The sequence below is a fragment of the Ambystoma mexicanum genome, chromosome 10, assembly GCF_040938575.1.
Source record: "Ambystoma mexicanum isolate Mex_15411 chromosome 10, UKY_AmexF1_1, whole genome shotgun sequence".
Classification (NCBI taxonomy): Eukaryota; Metazoa; Chordata; class Amphibia; order Caudata; family Ambystomatidae; genus Ambystoma; species Ambystoma mexicanum.
In genome coordinates, this window is record NC_090932.1 from 1401345640 (window position 1) to 1401362650 (window position 17011).

General features: G+C 44.2%; 1 protein-coding gene across 2 annotated transcripts in view; it reads right to left on the reverse strand.

Moving 5' to 3' along the window:
* Nucleotides 1–17011, reverse strand: part of MYO1H (myosin IH) — an 833585-nt gene that overhangs the window by 636791 nt on the left and 179783 nt on the right. For both annotated transcript variants that reach the window (XM_069619421.1, XM_069619420.1), the window contains exons 5-6: nt 15860–16058; nt 12673–12753 (exon numbers count right to left, since the gene is read on the reverse strand). In XM_069619421.1, coding sequence (XP_069475522.1) covers nt 12673–12753; nt 15860–16058 — 280 coding nt within the window. The remainder of the gene's footprint in view (nt 1–12672; nt 12754–15859; nt 16059–17011) is intronic.

The following is a 17011-nucleotide window of genomic DNA, read 5'->3' on the forward strand; positions in this document are numbered from 1 at the left end:
GGCTGGACACTGCAATTTCATCCAAGTATGCCATGCAGAAGTCCTCCGTCCCACCCAGAACCTGATTTACCATCCTTTGGAATGTAGCAGGTGCATTTTTCAGTCCAAAAGGCATAACCTTAAATTGGTATAAGCCAACAGGGGTCAAAATGCAGTTTTCTCCTTGGCATGGTCTGTCAGGGCTATTTGCCAATAGCCTGACGTCAGATCAAATGTGCTGAGGTACTTGGCTGAACCAAGTCTATCCACCAACTCATATGTCCTTGGCAAAGGGTGGGCATCAGTCTTGGTGACTGCATTAAGAGCTCTATAGTCCACACAGAATCTCAATTCTTTGGATCCTGCCTTTGGTACTAACACAACTGGGCTAGACCATGGACTAGTAGAGGGCTCTATTACCCCGAGGTCAAGCATCTTGCTGACCTCCCCTTTGATGTGGGTCCTTACGTTCTCTGACATTCTGTACCCTCTGATTTTTACTGGCAGACAGTCACCAGTGACAATGTCATGCTGGACCCAAGGGGTCAAGCCTGGTGAAAGTGAGAACAGGGAGGAAAACTGATTTAACATAGATTTGCACTCCTCTTGTTGCTCAGGTGTCAGTTTTGAAGAGAGATTAACTCCTTTAATCTTTTCATCCAAAGGTAGGCCTGTGAGGAGATCAGAGAGAGGTTCACTCTCTTCTTCCTCTTCTGCTGAAGCTAGAAGCAAGGCTCCTACTTCAGGTCTGGAGACATAAGCCTTCAGTCTGTTGGTGTGGAAGACTCTGGGAGGCTCCTTGGGATTGCCTGGGTCCACCAGATAGTTCACCTCTCCAAGTTTTCCTACAATCTTGAACGGTCCCATCCATTTGCCTTGCAAGGCCCTCTGCATTGTTGGAATCATAACAAGAAATAGCTGGTCTTGAGTGAACTCAACCATGTTAGCCTTTTGATCATGCCAGTGCTTGACCAAAGCATCACCAGCCTTCAAGTTATCACTAGCTTGAGCCATCATGTGTAACATTCTCCTCCGGAGTACTATCACATAGTCAGTCACTCTGACTGGCTTGGGGGAAGTAGCACTCTCCAACCCCTCCTTAATCAGGGCCAATGGACCTCTGACTGGATGGCCATAGAGAAGTTCAAAGGGACTATAACCTACTCCCTCCTGAGGGACTTCCCTACAAGCAAAGAGAAGGCATGGCAGTAGAAGGTCCCACTTTCTTTTAAGGGGTTCCTTTAAAGCACCTATCATGCTCTTCATTGTCCGATTAAACCTTTCAACCAATCCATTTGTCTGAGGGTGGTAGGCGGTAGAGAACTTGTAGGTAACTCCACAGTTTTTCCACATGGCTTTCATGTAGTGGGACATAAAATTTGACCCCCTGTCAGAGATTACCTCCTTAGGAAACTCAACCCTGGTAAAAATACCAAGGAGGGCCTTAGCCACAGCCTGAGCTGTAACAGTCCTCATAGGAATTGCCCCAGGGTACCTAGTAGCATGGTCTACTACAACAAGGATAAACCTGTTGCCTGAAGAGGTTGGAGGATCAAGGGGACCAACAATGTCAATCCCTACCCTCTCAAATGGGACTCCCCCTACTGGGAGAGGCACTAAAGGTGCCACATTCTTGGAACCACTCTTACCAGAAGTTTGGCAGGAGTGGCAGCTCTTGCAGAACTTATCTACCTCAGCCCCCATCTTTGGCCAATAAAAGTAGAGAGCCTTTCCTTGGTGTTCTTGAAACTCAAGTGACCAGCCAAAGGAATCTCATGGGCTAGTTGCAAGAACTTGAGTCTGTTTGCTTGAGGTACTACAAGTCTCTTGTAGTCTCCAGGTGCAGACTCAGTCGGTTCACTGTAGAAGAGGCCATCTTCCCAGTGTAACCTATACTTCCCAGGCTCTTGCCCATCAGCCTGAGAAGCTGCCTGGTGGCAAAGACCTTCCGGAGATGGACATTCTCTTTGTCCCTTGCTAAAGTCTGCCTGTTGGGTCCACCTTCTGCCTGTAAAGACTGCAGCTCAGGATGGCCAACAGGATCCATATCTCCAATAAGTTCTTGGCCTTCTAGTAGCTCTTCTTCAGAGCCTAGTTCAACCACACAGGGTTGTACCTCCCTCTCAGCCTAAGCTGGAGGTGGAGTTACAGGTGTAACAACCTAGGGGAAGTCCTAGTTGGAGGCACTGGAGTGCTTCTGCTGGTTTCCTTCTAGAAGTCTTGGGTTGCCCATTTGCTTCTGGTTTTTCAGCTATAGCAGAAAGTAGCTCCAGTGGAGCAGGAGTGATTTCTTTTCTTATCATCTCCTTGGGAGTACCTCTCATGGTTCTCTCCCTTGCAGGTCTGGTTAGCTCCTTTAACCTTTTACTAGGAGATCTGGGGGTGTGTGAGACTACTCCAAGAGTTTTCAGGTCATTTCCCAACAGAACCCTTCCTGGTACCTCACATTGTACACTGACAGGTATCTTCACAGCCATATCGTTGCACTGGATGAGAACTGGTAACTGGGGAAGCATCTGCACAGGCCCTCCAGCTAACTTGCTGAGGCGTTTGGGTGCCTTAGCAACATCCTCTGCCTTGAAAAAAGATTCATCCACCACAGTTATGGTAGCTCCAGTGTCCCTAATGGCAGGAGTCTCCTGACCATTCACCTGGACACTGTCCTTATAATACTCTTTAGTATTATCTGGGATAGAATTATAGATATCTAGATTCTGTTGTTCCCACAACCCCAAGGACATTAAAGAAACACTGGCTGAGACTCCTATGGGTTCATCAGCCAGTAATAGAAAGTTTCTACTGGCCATTTGTACTTCCTCCTCTGGAGCGAAGGCTAAGGAGACAGTGTGGACCCTTGAAGGTTTACCCTTACATCTGGGATCCCCTTTCACATGGTCAGTAGCCTTACAGGCATAGCATGTTCTAAATGCTTTCTGGAATGGTGGCTTGTTCTGACCTCCTTCTGGTCTGGGACCAGAAGGTACACTAGATTGAGTTGGTTTCCCATGTGGTTTACCCTTATGGTGTTGTTTGGGGCCCTCTTTGGAATTGGAATTATTGGAATTCTCTTTGGAGTCCTTTTTAGGCTGTCCCCTTATCCTTTTTCAGAGTTACCCCAGAATCTTTGTGAGTGGCCCTGTTGGCAACCCACAAGTCAGCAGCCTTAGCTAGCTTCTTGGAATCTATTTCCTTTGAAACAGCCAAGTGATGTCTGAGCTCAGGAGAGCAGGCATCATAAATTGACTCCAACATAACAGGATTGTTCATTCCTTCATAGGTGTTCACTCTGTAACTCTTAATCCACCCCTCTAAGTTTTTCAAACTTTCACTCACCCAGGTAGCCCAACGGGTACCTTCATGCTTTTTGAGGGTCCTAAACCTCTTAAGGTACTGGGAAGGGGTCTTCCCAAATCTAGCTATTAAAGCTATCTTCACACATTCATAGTCCATCCTATCCATCTCCCCCAACTCCATTACCACATCAGATGCAACAGGGGGGAGCCTAGAGAACAACCAAGGAAGCAACTGATTCCCTGAGAGCCCATGATTATACTCAAACATAGCCAACCAATCTAACACATCCAACTTAGGTTCATACATACCCACAATCTCTTTAGGCATCCAGGGTCTTTTGGGACTGGAACTCCTAGAGGATCCGGGGAGAGAAGAACTTTCCACAGACAATTTCTTCATCTGTAGCTCATGCTTGAGCTCCATTTCTCTGAGCCTTAGTTCTTGGTGCTTTTGTTCAGATTGGGCAATAATTCTTTTGAATTCTAATTCAAGTCTCATTTTTTCCAGTTCAATTAATTCGGGACTGAATGTGAGACCTGAGAAAGGTCCAGTAGACACGGGCGGAGGTGCTAGAGCAGGCAGAGGGCCAGTGGGGACAGTTACATTAGTCTCACTTTCCTCTTCTGAATCTACAACAATATTATGAATACTTTGATCCATATTACCATCATTACTGTTGTCTACATTTGCTGGGGAGTTAGGCTCCTCTGAACCACTACCTAGACTTTGGTTCTCTAACAGTCTTTCTATCAGTTCCATTTTCTTGCCTTTTACAGGAAGATCCTTATGTCTACAAAGAACTCTTAAACAATCAGCAGTTTTTGCAGAAAGGGACTCCTCGCTGTAATTTTCCATGTTAGAAAATAAGCTTTTTAGCATTTTCGTGCTAAGCTTTGTGGTTAGTTGCACCAAAGTATTTAGAAGCACTCTAAAGTGTATACTCAATACAAATCCCACCGCTGTACACCAGTGTTAGGCAGAATCCTGTGCAGTTGCCTTGGGGATCACTGCAAAAAGATTAAGACTACAGGAGTAAGCAGTAAACCCAATTGGTAGCAGTCTGCACCACCCAGATTTACCTGGTAGCTGTGGCTGAGCGGTCAGACTTCTCTCAAGAAGAGTAAGGCAGTATATATAGTATACACAATAGGGCCAAAAACACAGTGGAACAAGCAAACACTGACCAGAGCTTTGTATCAAAAGTATATAATTATTTATTTAAAACACACTTTAGGTAATACACTAACACTCCAAATCAAAAGCAAGTTCAAACACAGTCAGATAAAGTATAAACACCTCCCTTGATAAATATTAGACAAGTCAGAGTTAAAACACCACTATTTGTTAAAACAGATGTGAGCGCGTAACCTAGATGGCACTCCAATAGTTAAGTTAAAGGGAGAGAAAAAGATAGGTCTTAAAAATAAAACAGTTCCCAACACTTTTCTAAGTTCAAAGCAAGTCAGTGAAGGCAGTATACATTGTAGAGCCAAAGTTCATAGGCCAGGCCCACTTTAAATGGAGCAAAGCGAAATGTGCCCAGGATCACACGGTTTAAAATGCACTAAAAGTCTTTGCAGAGTGTTCAAAAGAGATTAGGGTGATTCCAGAAGATAAGGTTAGAAGGTCTGGGGCCAACCCAGTTGGAAAGCCAAGGATTTAAGGGTCACCTTGGGCAAACCGAAGAAAGGGAGCCGGGCAGGACACAGTACCTTAAAGAGAGAGGAAGCTCCAGCGGTGGCAGTTCCTGGCAGTGGTTGCAGTTCGTTGTTTCGACCAGGGGAAGAGAGGATCTCATCGAGGAGGAAACGTGGAGTCGATGCACTGCACAGGGATGAAACCAGCGTAGAGTCGTCGATAAAAGGTGCGTTCCTTTTATTCGCGGTCAAAGTGGTGAAGCTTGGCTATCCAGCCGCTGGGGTGCTTGGCACGGGCGATTCGACCAAGAGACGTCTTTGGAAGGCAAAAGGGTGAACTGGTTGGTCCTACCAGCTCAGAGGAAGAAGACTCGTCCAGCAGAAGATCTTCTCTTGTCGTTGGGAAAGTGGTGAGTTCATTGTAGCAGGGGTCCACAGGTGGTGTTGTCGTTGCAGATGGCTCAGCTTCTTCCCTCTCCGGATTCTTAGGTCCTGTGCTGTCACTCAAACATGCTAAGTGGTGAGCCGGGCGGCTCACCACTGGGCCAATCAGAAAAGAGTGCGACTTGAGTTGCTAAGGCAACGCAGTCCAGGGTGCCAATTCTCCTCCCCACACATCCTGTGGAACCCAGACAGAGTGGCACCATTTGGAGGGCTTCTGTGGAGAAGCCCGCCAAAAAGTGGAACAAAGGGCTCGACCTTGGTCAGAGTTACAGAGACAAACACGAACGCCATTTTAGAAAGGAGTTCTGGCAAAAAGACCCAACCGTGAATTTAATATTAAATAAATAAACCGGCGGTATCTTTAACATTGCCCAAAAAGTGGTGCGTTTAAAATCAATGGGAAAATCCCATAGGAAATATTCTGGTGGAATATTTTGCGTGGTAACCACTGCCACCAGCCAGAAACTCGACAAGGGGGGACTGGACAGTGCCCCCTTGAAAACAGACCCAGGGGCAATATAATTAACCCCTTCCAGTACTTCCACAATATGATGGTTTGTACTGGTTCTGTTCACAATTTAGGACTAGTAAAGTCAATGTTGACTTTACATGCCCTGGGAGACAGTAGTCAGTCCCAGGGTTTGGAGTCGTCTATGTTTGGGGGTCACTATGACACCCCTGTGTTACTGCACTGAGGGTGCTGTGTAACACATACACAAAAAAACAGATGATACCATATGGAGTAAAAGACCCCATAGCCCAAAATCACACAGTCAGAGACATATCTCAAATCATGCCTAAGAGTGGGAGAAAAACAGTCTCACTCTTAGCAGGAGAAAGAAACAAACCCCAAAAATCCAGCAAAGCTGCTGGGGACTCACTAGGTTTGGGAAATTAGCCTTATAAGAGAATTCTGCCTAACAGCGCAGTACCCCCAGCCAGTAAATGTTGAGGCTATGCAAACATTTCTTGCCCTATGTAATTACTAATTACTGTAGAGTATGGATTTTTGATTACATGTCACACACTCAACCACTGCTGCAGGCCCTCAAAGAAGTACAACGAACAAAAAATACCATTACTTGTACTGATGAAATGATCACTAGTTTTCAAGAGCTGAAATTTTTTATTTCTACAGCTCCTGTTTTAGGGACTCCTGATTACAGTAAAGAATTTTACCTTTTTTCACACTCTAGTGGTCAGATGACGACAGAAGTTGTGACTCAGCATAGTTCTATGGGCCATAAACCCTTAGCGTACTAAAGTGGTATGTTGGACTCTGTTATGCAAGGGCAGTTCCCCTGCGAAAAAGCATTGGCTGCTGCTGCTTTTACTATTGATAAATCAGCCACCATTGTCATGGGGTGCTCATTGATTCTACATGTTGAACACACGGTGTTTGTAATATTGGAAAGGTCCAAGTCCACTCTGACTATGCAGAGAGCCTCTGCATATGAGGTGATTCTTTCTAACCCATCCATCCACATTGTCTGTTGTTAAACAGTGAACCCTGCCACATTCCTAACAGTCCCCTTTACTGATGATGATGAGGTCCATGACTTTGTCACCTACAAAGGCTCAGAGGATGACATTCCTAAAGTACAATACTGTGCCTTAGATGACGGGGAGATATTCTTTGTTGACGGTCCATCAACTATTGATCAGGAGACAGTTCAACGACATGCTGGTGCAGCAGTGGCTCGACTGGTTAACGGAGAGTATGAGGTTTTCGTGTAGCAAAGATTAAAGGGCCATTATTCAGCACAGGCATTGATTTCCCTCATTGAAGCTCTTGAGGCAGCCCAAGCGTGCCAAGGAACCATATATTCTGACTCAGCCTATGTCCCAACAACATTGAATTAGGGGTTGTCCAGGTGGTGGAGGAGAGGGTTTCGTAGAGCAGATGGGTCTCTGGTGCAACATGCGGTTCTTCTGGATAAGTTGATTCATACTCTGTTGCAGCCCACACTTGCTGCAGTCGTCAAGTGTGCCGCCCATACAAGTGGCAAAGACTTTGTTTCCCTCTGGAACTAAGCAACAGAGGCAGCAGCGAAACTGGCATCCTACCTGTCAGTCCCAGACATCCCTGAATACCCAATGCTTGTTAATATGCAATTGCAATTGCAGGTTCGATACACTGCACTAACATACACTGCACTACCCGTTCCTGGAATTACAGCATCAAGCACCACAAATCTATAAATTGGTGTGGCAGAGAAGGGAAAGTGCACAATCTCCAACAGATTTTATGTTGAGACAAGTTCTGGGAAGGTGGTTATGCCCCAAGAATTGACTTTAGTTGCATTTGACCAATTGCATTACCCCGCGCACGTGTCTGAACAACATATTGCCACGGATATACAAGAGGATTGCGATGTGCCAAATACTCAGGAACTATTATCCATGTTCATGTCCAATTATACCGTTTGCCAGACATACAGTACTGGACACACTTTAAAAACATTGAGAGGCACGCTGCCCCGCCCAATTGGCCCATTCCGGGATCTTCATGTTGATTTTGCGGATATGGGAGAGAGGTGTAATACTTTTCATTACCTCATAGTTGTAGTGTGTCCTTTCTCCCGTTGGATTGAGGCTGGTCCGTGTGCACATCCTGATGCTTAATCGCCTGCCAGGTTTTTGGTGAGAGAAGTGTTCCCCCGATTGGGGGTGAGTTGAAAGACTCAAAAGTGATAATGGTACTCACTTTTATAATGAGCTGTTTAAGGAAATTGCAGCTCCATGCTCCACCCTCAAGCCAACAGCATTGTAGAAAGGATGAGCATCCTTCTGAAAACAAAGCCCTTCAAGTTGTGTGTGACACTAAAAAATACCTGCATTTACTGCTTTCCTCTGGCCCTGTTCAGTTTGAGGACTCCGCCCTGTAAGGGCCATCAACTCTCCTCGCATTAAATAGTGACAGAGAATGCACCCGCCATCGTCTCCTGTGGGTAGTGTGTCTGATGCTTACAGGGCTGCATCTATTTTAGGAGACAAATTTCATTTATATTTGACTCAGTTAACAAAGTGTATAATATACCTTTCTCAACAGATTGCTCCACATCGTACAGAATGAGAGAACAGCGCTGCGCCAGAGCCTGTGACCTTGCCATCATTACAACTGTATCCAGGGGATAGAATTTATGTGAAAGACGTTGTCCAGAGGTGGAGCGAGCTGCGTTATAACAGACCATACACGGTAGTGTATGACACTCTGCTTGCGGTGAAAGTGAAGGAGTTGCAGTATTGGGTTTACCTTTTTGATGTTAGGAAGGTACCACAAACATTGGGTCCTGTTATAAGTATCTTATCAGACTGTTTTTGATTGAATATGAATTACCTCTGTGAACGACCGTTACAGCATTCTTTGAGGATTGTTCTCTACATGGTTTACTTATATGTGCTGTTTGTCTCTTAGGATAGTGCTTTGTAGTATTCAACACTATCCTTGTAATTACATTAAGTTTGTTAAGCACTAAAATGAATTGTTGTAATAATTATATGTGGTGTTCTTTGATGTTTGCTGGTACAAGAAAATTACTTTCTAGGTTTTCTTGTATTAGAATAATATTTCCTCTCATGTGTGGATTTTTGTTTGGTATATTTTTATATTTGTCTAGTGAGTTTATTTGGTTAGGACATAGAAAGGGGTGGGGTGTAAGATAAGGGAATGTGAAAGTACAGAATGTTTCGATGTCACAACACTAATTGATGACCTTATGACTAGTGGTGTAAATTGAAAAGAATGCGAGTACAGGGCACAGTAATATGGCGATTGAAGTTGCGGTTTAAGCAGGGATTAGAGGAAGAAAATGAATATGTATGGGGGAGTTGTTTTCGATACAATGCCTGATGTGCACCATCCAGAATTAAGTAATATGTGATACAGTCACATGAGTTCAGTGGGGAAACAGTGGTATAACGGGAGTTGTAATGTCAGCTCCCTCATCCCCCATGTGTCGGAATGCCCAAAATGTTAGAGCCCGAGGAAATGTCACCCTTGGGAGCCCAGTGTTTGGTCCATCTAGCACTGTGTCAGGTTTGCAATTTGTTCCAGGAGCACAAAGTACAAGTTGTACTAATGGACAGAGATGGCAAAAAATGTGCCAAAGAAGATACTACACTTCAATGCAAACCATGGCTCATGTTAAAGTTGTACGGAGCGTTTTTGTGTTGAACAGATGAGAGAAAGTCATGGTGAGCTGTGCAGCAGGGGGGTTGACAAGGTTTGGAAAAGAAGTTATATGGAACATCAATAAGAACTGTATCACAATATGGACTGCACACATTTTAAAGCTGACATGGATTGAAACGTGTGAAACTCCAGTAAAGGTTCAACCAGCTGAAAAATATAAGTTTTATTTTCAAGGACATGGGACCGTTCCCGTTGGCACCAATGCCAAATGCAAAAAAACAATGTTCATTCCAGACCTCGCAAAAGGGGCAATGGCTATGATGGATCTGTACTGGGTGTGTGACCAGCAAGCATGTATGCATCTACCTCTGTCATGGCGAGGAACATGTGCGTTAACAACTTTGCACTCTGCTATCCTTGTGGGATCTGAAGCTCATCAGACTATACCATCTAAGCATGGTGTATCACAATCTATCCAAGCTTCAATCCAACCCCCACCGAGACGAGGAAGAAGAATCGATTGTTGAAGCTATGGCAGAAGAGGTTGAATTATTTATCAGACGATTCTTCCAAGCCGCTCGAAGCAATTCCTAACAAATATTGGTTGTTTATCAAGACGGAGGTGTTATTTGCGCCTCTCCTGATGCCAGAGGTCTGGGCTGCAGCAAATCCAAAGTGGCTGCAGATCCTCCGATGGGAGGTGATCCAGTTGGCAAATGATACCAAACAGGGCCTAACTGCTATCAAGAGTAAGTTAAGGGCGATCCGGTTAATGACACTCCAAAACTGGTATGTCCTGGACCGTCTGACGGCTATGGAGGGGGGCAAATGTAAAAAGATAGGGGTGTCTTGCTGCACATGTGTCCCCCAAATGATGCTAAAAATGGGTCCCTGATGCATTTATTTATTTATTGTGCATTTGTTAGGCGATTATACAACAAGTACATTGTGTTTCAAAACGCATATTATAGGGGCCCTGCACAAGTTCAAGACTGACATGAAAGGTGAAGTGGGAGGGCAGGCCAAAGATTGGTCGACACGTTGTTCTCCTGGGTGCCATCCTGGCTTGGGGCAGTGTTGAAGATATTGGTTCCGATCGTGGTGTTCCAGTTGGTGTTGTTCTGCATGTACCAGATGATGCTTCAATGCTGTGCAGAGACCATTCCAAACAGTGCAATGATGATGGTCACCATTGGGGCAGGAATGGCTCTCCCAGGTACAAAGGATGGGTAGGCTCAAACAGAGGACCCAAGTAATCCACGAATGGTCAGAATTGAAAGGCCCATGCACTCCCCAAGGACATTAACTTTTCCCCCAGCAGATCCAGAAAGCTGCACTGAACACTGGGTTGATTTAGCAGGTGATGAAGATTGTATATATCTTACGTGTACCCCAGAGAAGCATGCTCGAGAAGGGTCAGTTTGCATCATGTATGTAGGGCATGTATTCCCAAGAATGAAGCGGATAGAGAGAGCGAAAGGAAAAGGTTCATTAATGAAGGATTAACTAAAGGGGGGAATGTTGGGATGCACGTTCAGATCCCGGCCCCTCAAAAATGATTCACGGTGGGGAAAATATACTAACATGTAGGGAACGCATAGGGGTGGGCAAGGGAGGGAGGGGGGATTTTGTGGGTAGAAGTGACTGGTGGGAGACACATGTATTGTAGTAGTCCATACATATTCAACGGAAACTAACCACTTGCTTTGCGGAAGTGTTACGTAGAATACATTGCATGTGCATGATATTCATAACATGAACATTTTATTCAGGAGTAGGCCTGAATCCTCGCAGGCCATGTTGGAAACACAGAAGAACAAGGCCTTCTCGCGTGCTTGACTATCGAATTCCAACCCCTAGGCAAGGTAGGGAATGCGCATGTACACACACACAAACACACACACACACACAAACACACACACATACAAATCTCTCTAGTTAGAACGTGACCCAATTAGACAGGAATGCGAACAGTCAAATGGTAATAGGGCTGCGGATGATTGTGAAGGACATACCCTTGAGAGCCAGGACAGAGGTCCTGAGCTGACAAAGCACGGGCCATAATTTAGGACATAAGCGCCACCCCCCCAGGATGTGAACTATCAGATGCCCAGGCATAATACTACTAAATCATTTTGCAGTGACCCAAGGTGAAGAGGCCGTCACCCACGTGTGAAGAAGTTGGAGGAGGAGATGATATGGCCAATGTAAGAGGGTTCTATATATGAAAATGAGCATGTGAATAGGTGGTAGTCAATGAGAGTGGGGGATGAACACTGTATTTGTAGGCATCACAAATGACTTTTCACAGTTATAACGTGCTGTTTGCTTTTATGAAGACAGAGAGTTCTGTGGTAGTGGACTTATAATACCCTGTCGCCATTTTTCTTTTTGTATGCAAAATAAAGCTCTTGTTCTTCTTGGAAAAGTGTGCACCGGGCCTTTTTCCCTAGCAGGTTGTTTTTTCCTACATCTGATTGTTGTGATGTTACCCTAAAAGATACCACATTTTTGCTTCTCCAACCTCTACAGCCTGGGAATCGCCCCCATGCATTGCTTGCTTTTCTCTGGCTCATCCCCCAGGAATTATGTCTTTCTATCCTTCTTATTCTTCTTTGCCAACTCTACCTTATACAGGCATGTTCAGAGACATTCTCAGGGGGGTTGCACTGTTGGTTGCCAGTGCAACCCCTTCATCAGATTCCACATTCTTTTTCACGCCCTGTACTGACACCCTGTAATTCTGTCTACCTTCACTCTGTCCATCTGTTTGTGTCTTGTCTACTTCAAGCTCCTTCTGCTAACATCTGCATATGTCTCCCTGGAGACTACCTATGGCATGTGCATGTTGTTGCTACAAACATGGTAGGAAACGAGCGGCTGAATGTATGACAGACATGCACATCCTGGTGAGCCTGTAGCTTTGAATTATCAATTCAAATGTAATCATCGTTTTAGACACAGAGGTTTAGTGTGACAGAAGTGCCCAGTCTCTATGAAGAATCCACCAACGATGTCAGTTATCATGTAAATTCAAGGTGTATCTACATTACATATACAGCTATCTTAGTGAAAGAGTGAACGTTTATGTGAGTGTATGTGAGTGAGTGGCATTGCATATACAGTGCATAACATAGACTTTGAGTTGAATTATTTCACATCCATCTGTAATGTGTGCATTACCTTGTAATCAAATTGGATATCCATATATTTTCCGAATCTACTGGAGTTATCATTATGGAGAGTTTTTGCATTGCCGAAAGCCTGCAAGAAAAAGCAATCGTGAAATGTCAACTATAATGATTTAAAATGTCATGCACTTTTCAGAAGTGTCCACAAATCCCTTTCAGTGAGCAGGAGCTCTGCATACCTTAAATTGTTAGATATACAATTAAATACATTCAACTCCCTTCACTGCCTACTTTGCTACATTTAAGGGTCAAATGGCAAGATGATTGCCTGTTGTGTGACTTGAAATGTTCTAACATTAGTTAAGAGCACCTTTGAGCTTGTGGTTAAAGGTGAGACAGATAGTTGTATGTGCTGATTAATGGTCTTCTAATGCCTTCAGGTATATCAGAATATGATATTTCTAATTGAATGTTAACAATGTGCTTGATGCCCAAATACCTGCAGGCTGGTATTCCTGGATCCTTTGGCGACTTTTGACATGACGCCCATGGGGTTCTCCTAGACATCCTTCGGCATCTGATGGATAAGGGGATTTGCAAGCTCAGCTGATTCCTGGCCTTTCTGGCCATGCATTCTCAGTTGACCTGATAAGGACCAGTTTGGTTTGACAGCTCGCCATGTCATGTAGAGTGCCCCAGGGATTGATACAATCACCCATGGTAGTCACTCTTTACAAGGAGCAGTGGAGAGATCTAATTGTTGGCCTGGGTCTGCCCCAGCACCAGTATGCAGTAGACATCCAGTTGTGCCTTCAGGTGTCAGCCAAGAATCATGTACATCACCCCACAAACTGCCTTATGGGGTTTGCACGTGCTCCTACAGTGGCCTCTATTGGTCTCACCCTGATGAAGCAATGGTCCTCTGAAGGGGTGCTCAAACAGACTTGACCTGTTAGTACCAACCCCTTAATAGAAATGCGCTGCTTCACTATGGTTCTTGCTGCATATCTAGCGGAGCCTCCTTTTATATTGTTTGGGAGAATTCTCAAGAATGTGCCAATTTCCCTTACCTTTTGGGACCCCCAGCAACTTTGCTGGATTTCTAGGATTTGATTTTTCTACCTGGGAAGAGTGTGAGCCTTTTTCCCCACTCTTCCATGTATTTTGTGTGTGTTTTACTTTTGTGCTCTTTGGTTATGGAGTTTTAAAACAACTCCATAGGCATCATCGTTTTCTGTGTATAACACAGCACCCACAGTGCAGTGGCACAGGGGTGTCCTTCAGACTCCCCAAGGTTTAAATACCTTCTCTGGCACTGGCCATTGTCTCCCAGAGCATGTAAAGTTAAATTGACTTTACTAGCCTTTTCTTTACTAGTCTTTTTAAATTTACAGACCCAGCACACACTATCTTACTATAATGCTGGAGGGGTTGCCTAGCTTCCCCTGAGTCTAAACACTCATGTAACAGTCAAATGTTAGCCCTTCCCACTTGAAATGGCTGTTGGCACTGGTTTTAAACAAACTACCATGATTTTTCCCCACCGCGAACACTAGTAGCTAAAAATCGGTCAGCCATGTTTTTCAATATGGCGCATCAGACCTATCTGTAAAAACAGACTCCAGTCATCTTTTTTTGCCATTTCTTTTTGGAAAGGTCCTTATTGTGTTTGTCTCTGTGCGCCAAACCAGGTTTGGTCCCTTTGTTCATTGGCCTTTTGTGGGCTTCAGTGCTGAAGCCCTCCTCTGGCGCCTGTGTGTCTGGGGAGGAAAGGATGTGAGGGAGGTGCCCGAAACTCCCTGTGCTTTGTCTCCTAGGAGACCTGAATGCATTGTGGCGTGATTGGCCGGCTGGCTGTCCAGCAAGAACAGCCACCCTGCCATGTGAGTGACAGACAGGTTGGAAAGAATGGGGGAAAACTGTTTAAAAGCAGGCCTCTGGGACTTAGAAAGCAGAGTCGACCACTGAACGAAAGAACCGAAGACGAGCTGAAGGAAGACGACTGCTGCAACGCCTGGACGACTGGTGAAGCCCTGCTGCAGGTCCGAATTGCCTGAAACTCTATCGACAGAGAAGCCTTTCGAGGTTAACTTCTTCCCTTGAGTTTGGTGGTAACAAACAACTCGCAAGCCGCCTGGACACCGTCCCCTCCTGGTGAAATTTTCTGTAGAGTGCTGTGTAAAACTGGATAGCCGATGGGAAGGATACCAGTTTGTGGTCTTTAAGGCACTCACACCTTAAACCGTTTTGCCAAGCTTGTGGCCCTCTTCCTTGGGCAGTGCAGGAACCTCCCAATGTCCTCCTTCTTGTCCCCACGACTGAAGCTTAGGAACAGCGAGATCTGCTCGAACTGCCAGGAACAACTGCCTCAGCTACAGCTCTTCTTCACTTTAAAGGCCCTGGGCAAACGCAGTCTGGAAATCTTTACGGCCACAGTGAAAGTTTGTGAAACTTTTCCGACTTCGAAGGCTTGTCCTTCCCTAAACCAACATCTAACTTTTCGTCTGACCAAATTCTTCTAAGATCTGTGGCAAAGACTTAACCCTTTACTACCAGAACTGTGCTATTCCATACAAAGACTCTGAACCATTGACTTTGGCCCAAGCCTACGAACTGAATTTCTGGTTGTAGTTAACTGAAACCCTTTGCCCTGCATATGAAAGTGTTCGTGCTTCATTTCTTATAACCTTGTCTTTTTACCCCGTCTTAAAGTAACTGAAGTGCCATTTTGATCCCACTTCAGGGGAGCTGAACTTGTTCAGTAACTTATTGGTTGTGTATTTGTAGTATATTAGCATTTGATATTGAGCTGCTCTTGCTAGTGTAATGTTTTACAAATGACTGTGTAAATAAATCTATATTCTTTTACCAAGAAACCTTGAGTAAGTGTTTGTTTGAATCACTGTATTTGGTGGTCCTTTGTGTAACTTGTTCTACTGCTCACTTTACTCTTCAGATAAGTCTGGCTGCTCAGCCATCGCTACCACTTTACTGTGTATTACAGGCTTGTACCAAAGGTGAAATTGTACTTACACTTGTAGTCTTAATTGTGTGTAGTGTTCACAAAGGCTACTGCATATGATTCTGCCTAACATATATAGATGTGTATATTGAGTGAGAATTATTACATTGATGTAGTAGATTATGGAAAAATGTACAATTTTAAACTGGATGAAATATATATATAATCTGTATCCATTTCACATGACAAAAATATTGTTCTGATGCAACATGATTACCTCCAAGACTGGATTGGAAAGAAGAAGTCGATCTCTGACTACTTGCAGCGTCTGCGTAGTAGGGCACACCATTGCCAGGTACTGGAGAATCTTCTTTGAGGTTTCTGTTTTCCCCGCGCCACTCTCTCCAGAGATCAGGATGAAATGGTTATTGCGTTCAGTGCACATCACTCGGTAGGCATTGTCTGCTATGGCATAGCTAAAGGACGATACAACGCGCACAAACAGAAAACAACAATATTAATGACCATGGGTCTCAGGATGCAGTCTTAAATATTCAGATTGTGGGGGGGCTAAAGAGACAAACGTCACAAATAAACCTGCCAAGCACTGAACAGAGAGAAAAAGGGACAAAGCCAAGCTGTTATGAAATAGACAATTCAAGGCTTTTTTACATCCAGGACATCAACTATGTCTCCCACCTAGGTCCCCAATGAATGCTGAAGGCATAGAAAACACAAGCATCTTTCTTTTTACCTTTGTGATCCATTGCAGAACGTTCATAGAAAATAAGAATCATTCTAGTCAAGAAGCCAATTTGGTTCCATATGTCAGCTTCGAATTACCATTTTGAAATGTTTTTGAAAGACCTGTATTATGAGGCATTTATCCGCAAACGGCATACAAAGAAATCAGTTATATGGAATCTGTGCTACTTATATTCTACTTGCAGTTGTATCAAATCCATAGAAGGTTTTGCTAACAGACTGCTTACATAGGACATAAGGAAATATCTATCACCCAAATGGATAATTTTCGGTCTTTTTTTCTTTCTTCTGGTTTGAAAAAATATGAATGTTCATTTCTTGTCAAATGTTTCATTTCGTACCACATTACTGATATATATATACACATTTAAGGTTGAGCTCTGAATTAGTGGCAAGGGAGGAGACATAGGGACCTTTGCTTTGACGTAATCATCCTCTTTTATTTGTATATTCACTGCTCCTTTTTAAGAGTGTATCGTGGCAATTAGCACATTTAGGATGACAACAACAAACCAAGGACAGGAAATTAAAGATGAAATGTGACAGGTGGGCTTTTCTGAGATGACCAGATATGGTTTGTTGCAAAGGGCTCCAGCAGCATTTGGGTGTGCCGTGTTATACAACATTTTTAAATGATACATGAACTAAGGCAAATAAAGTTGTT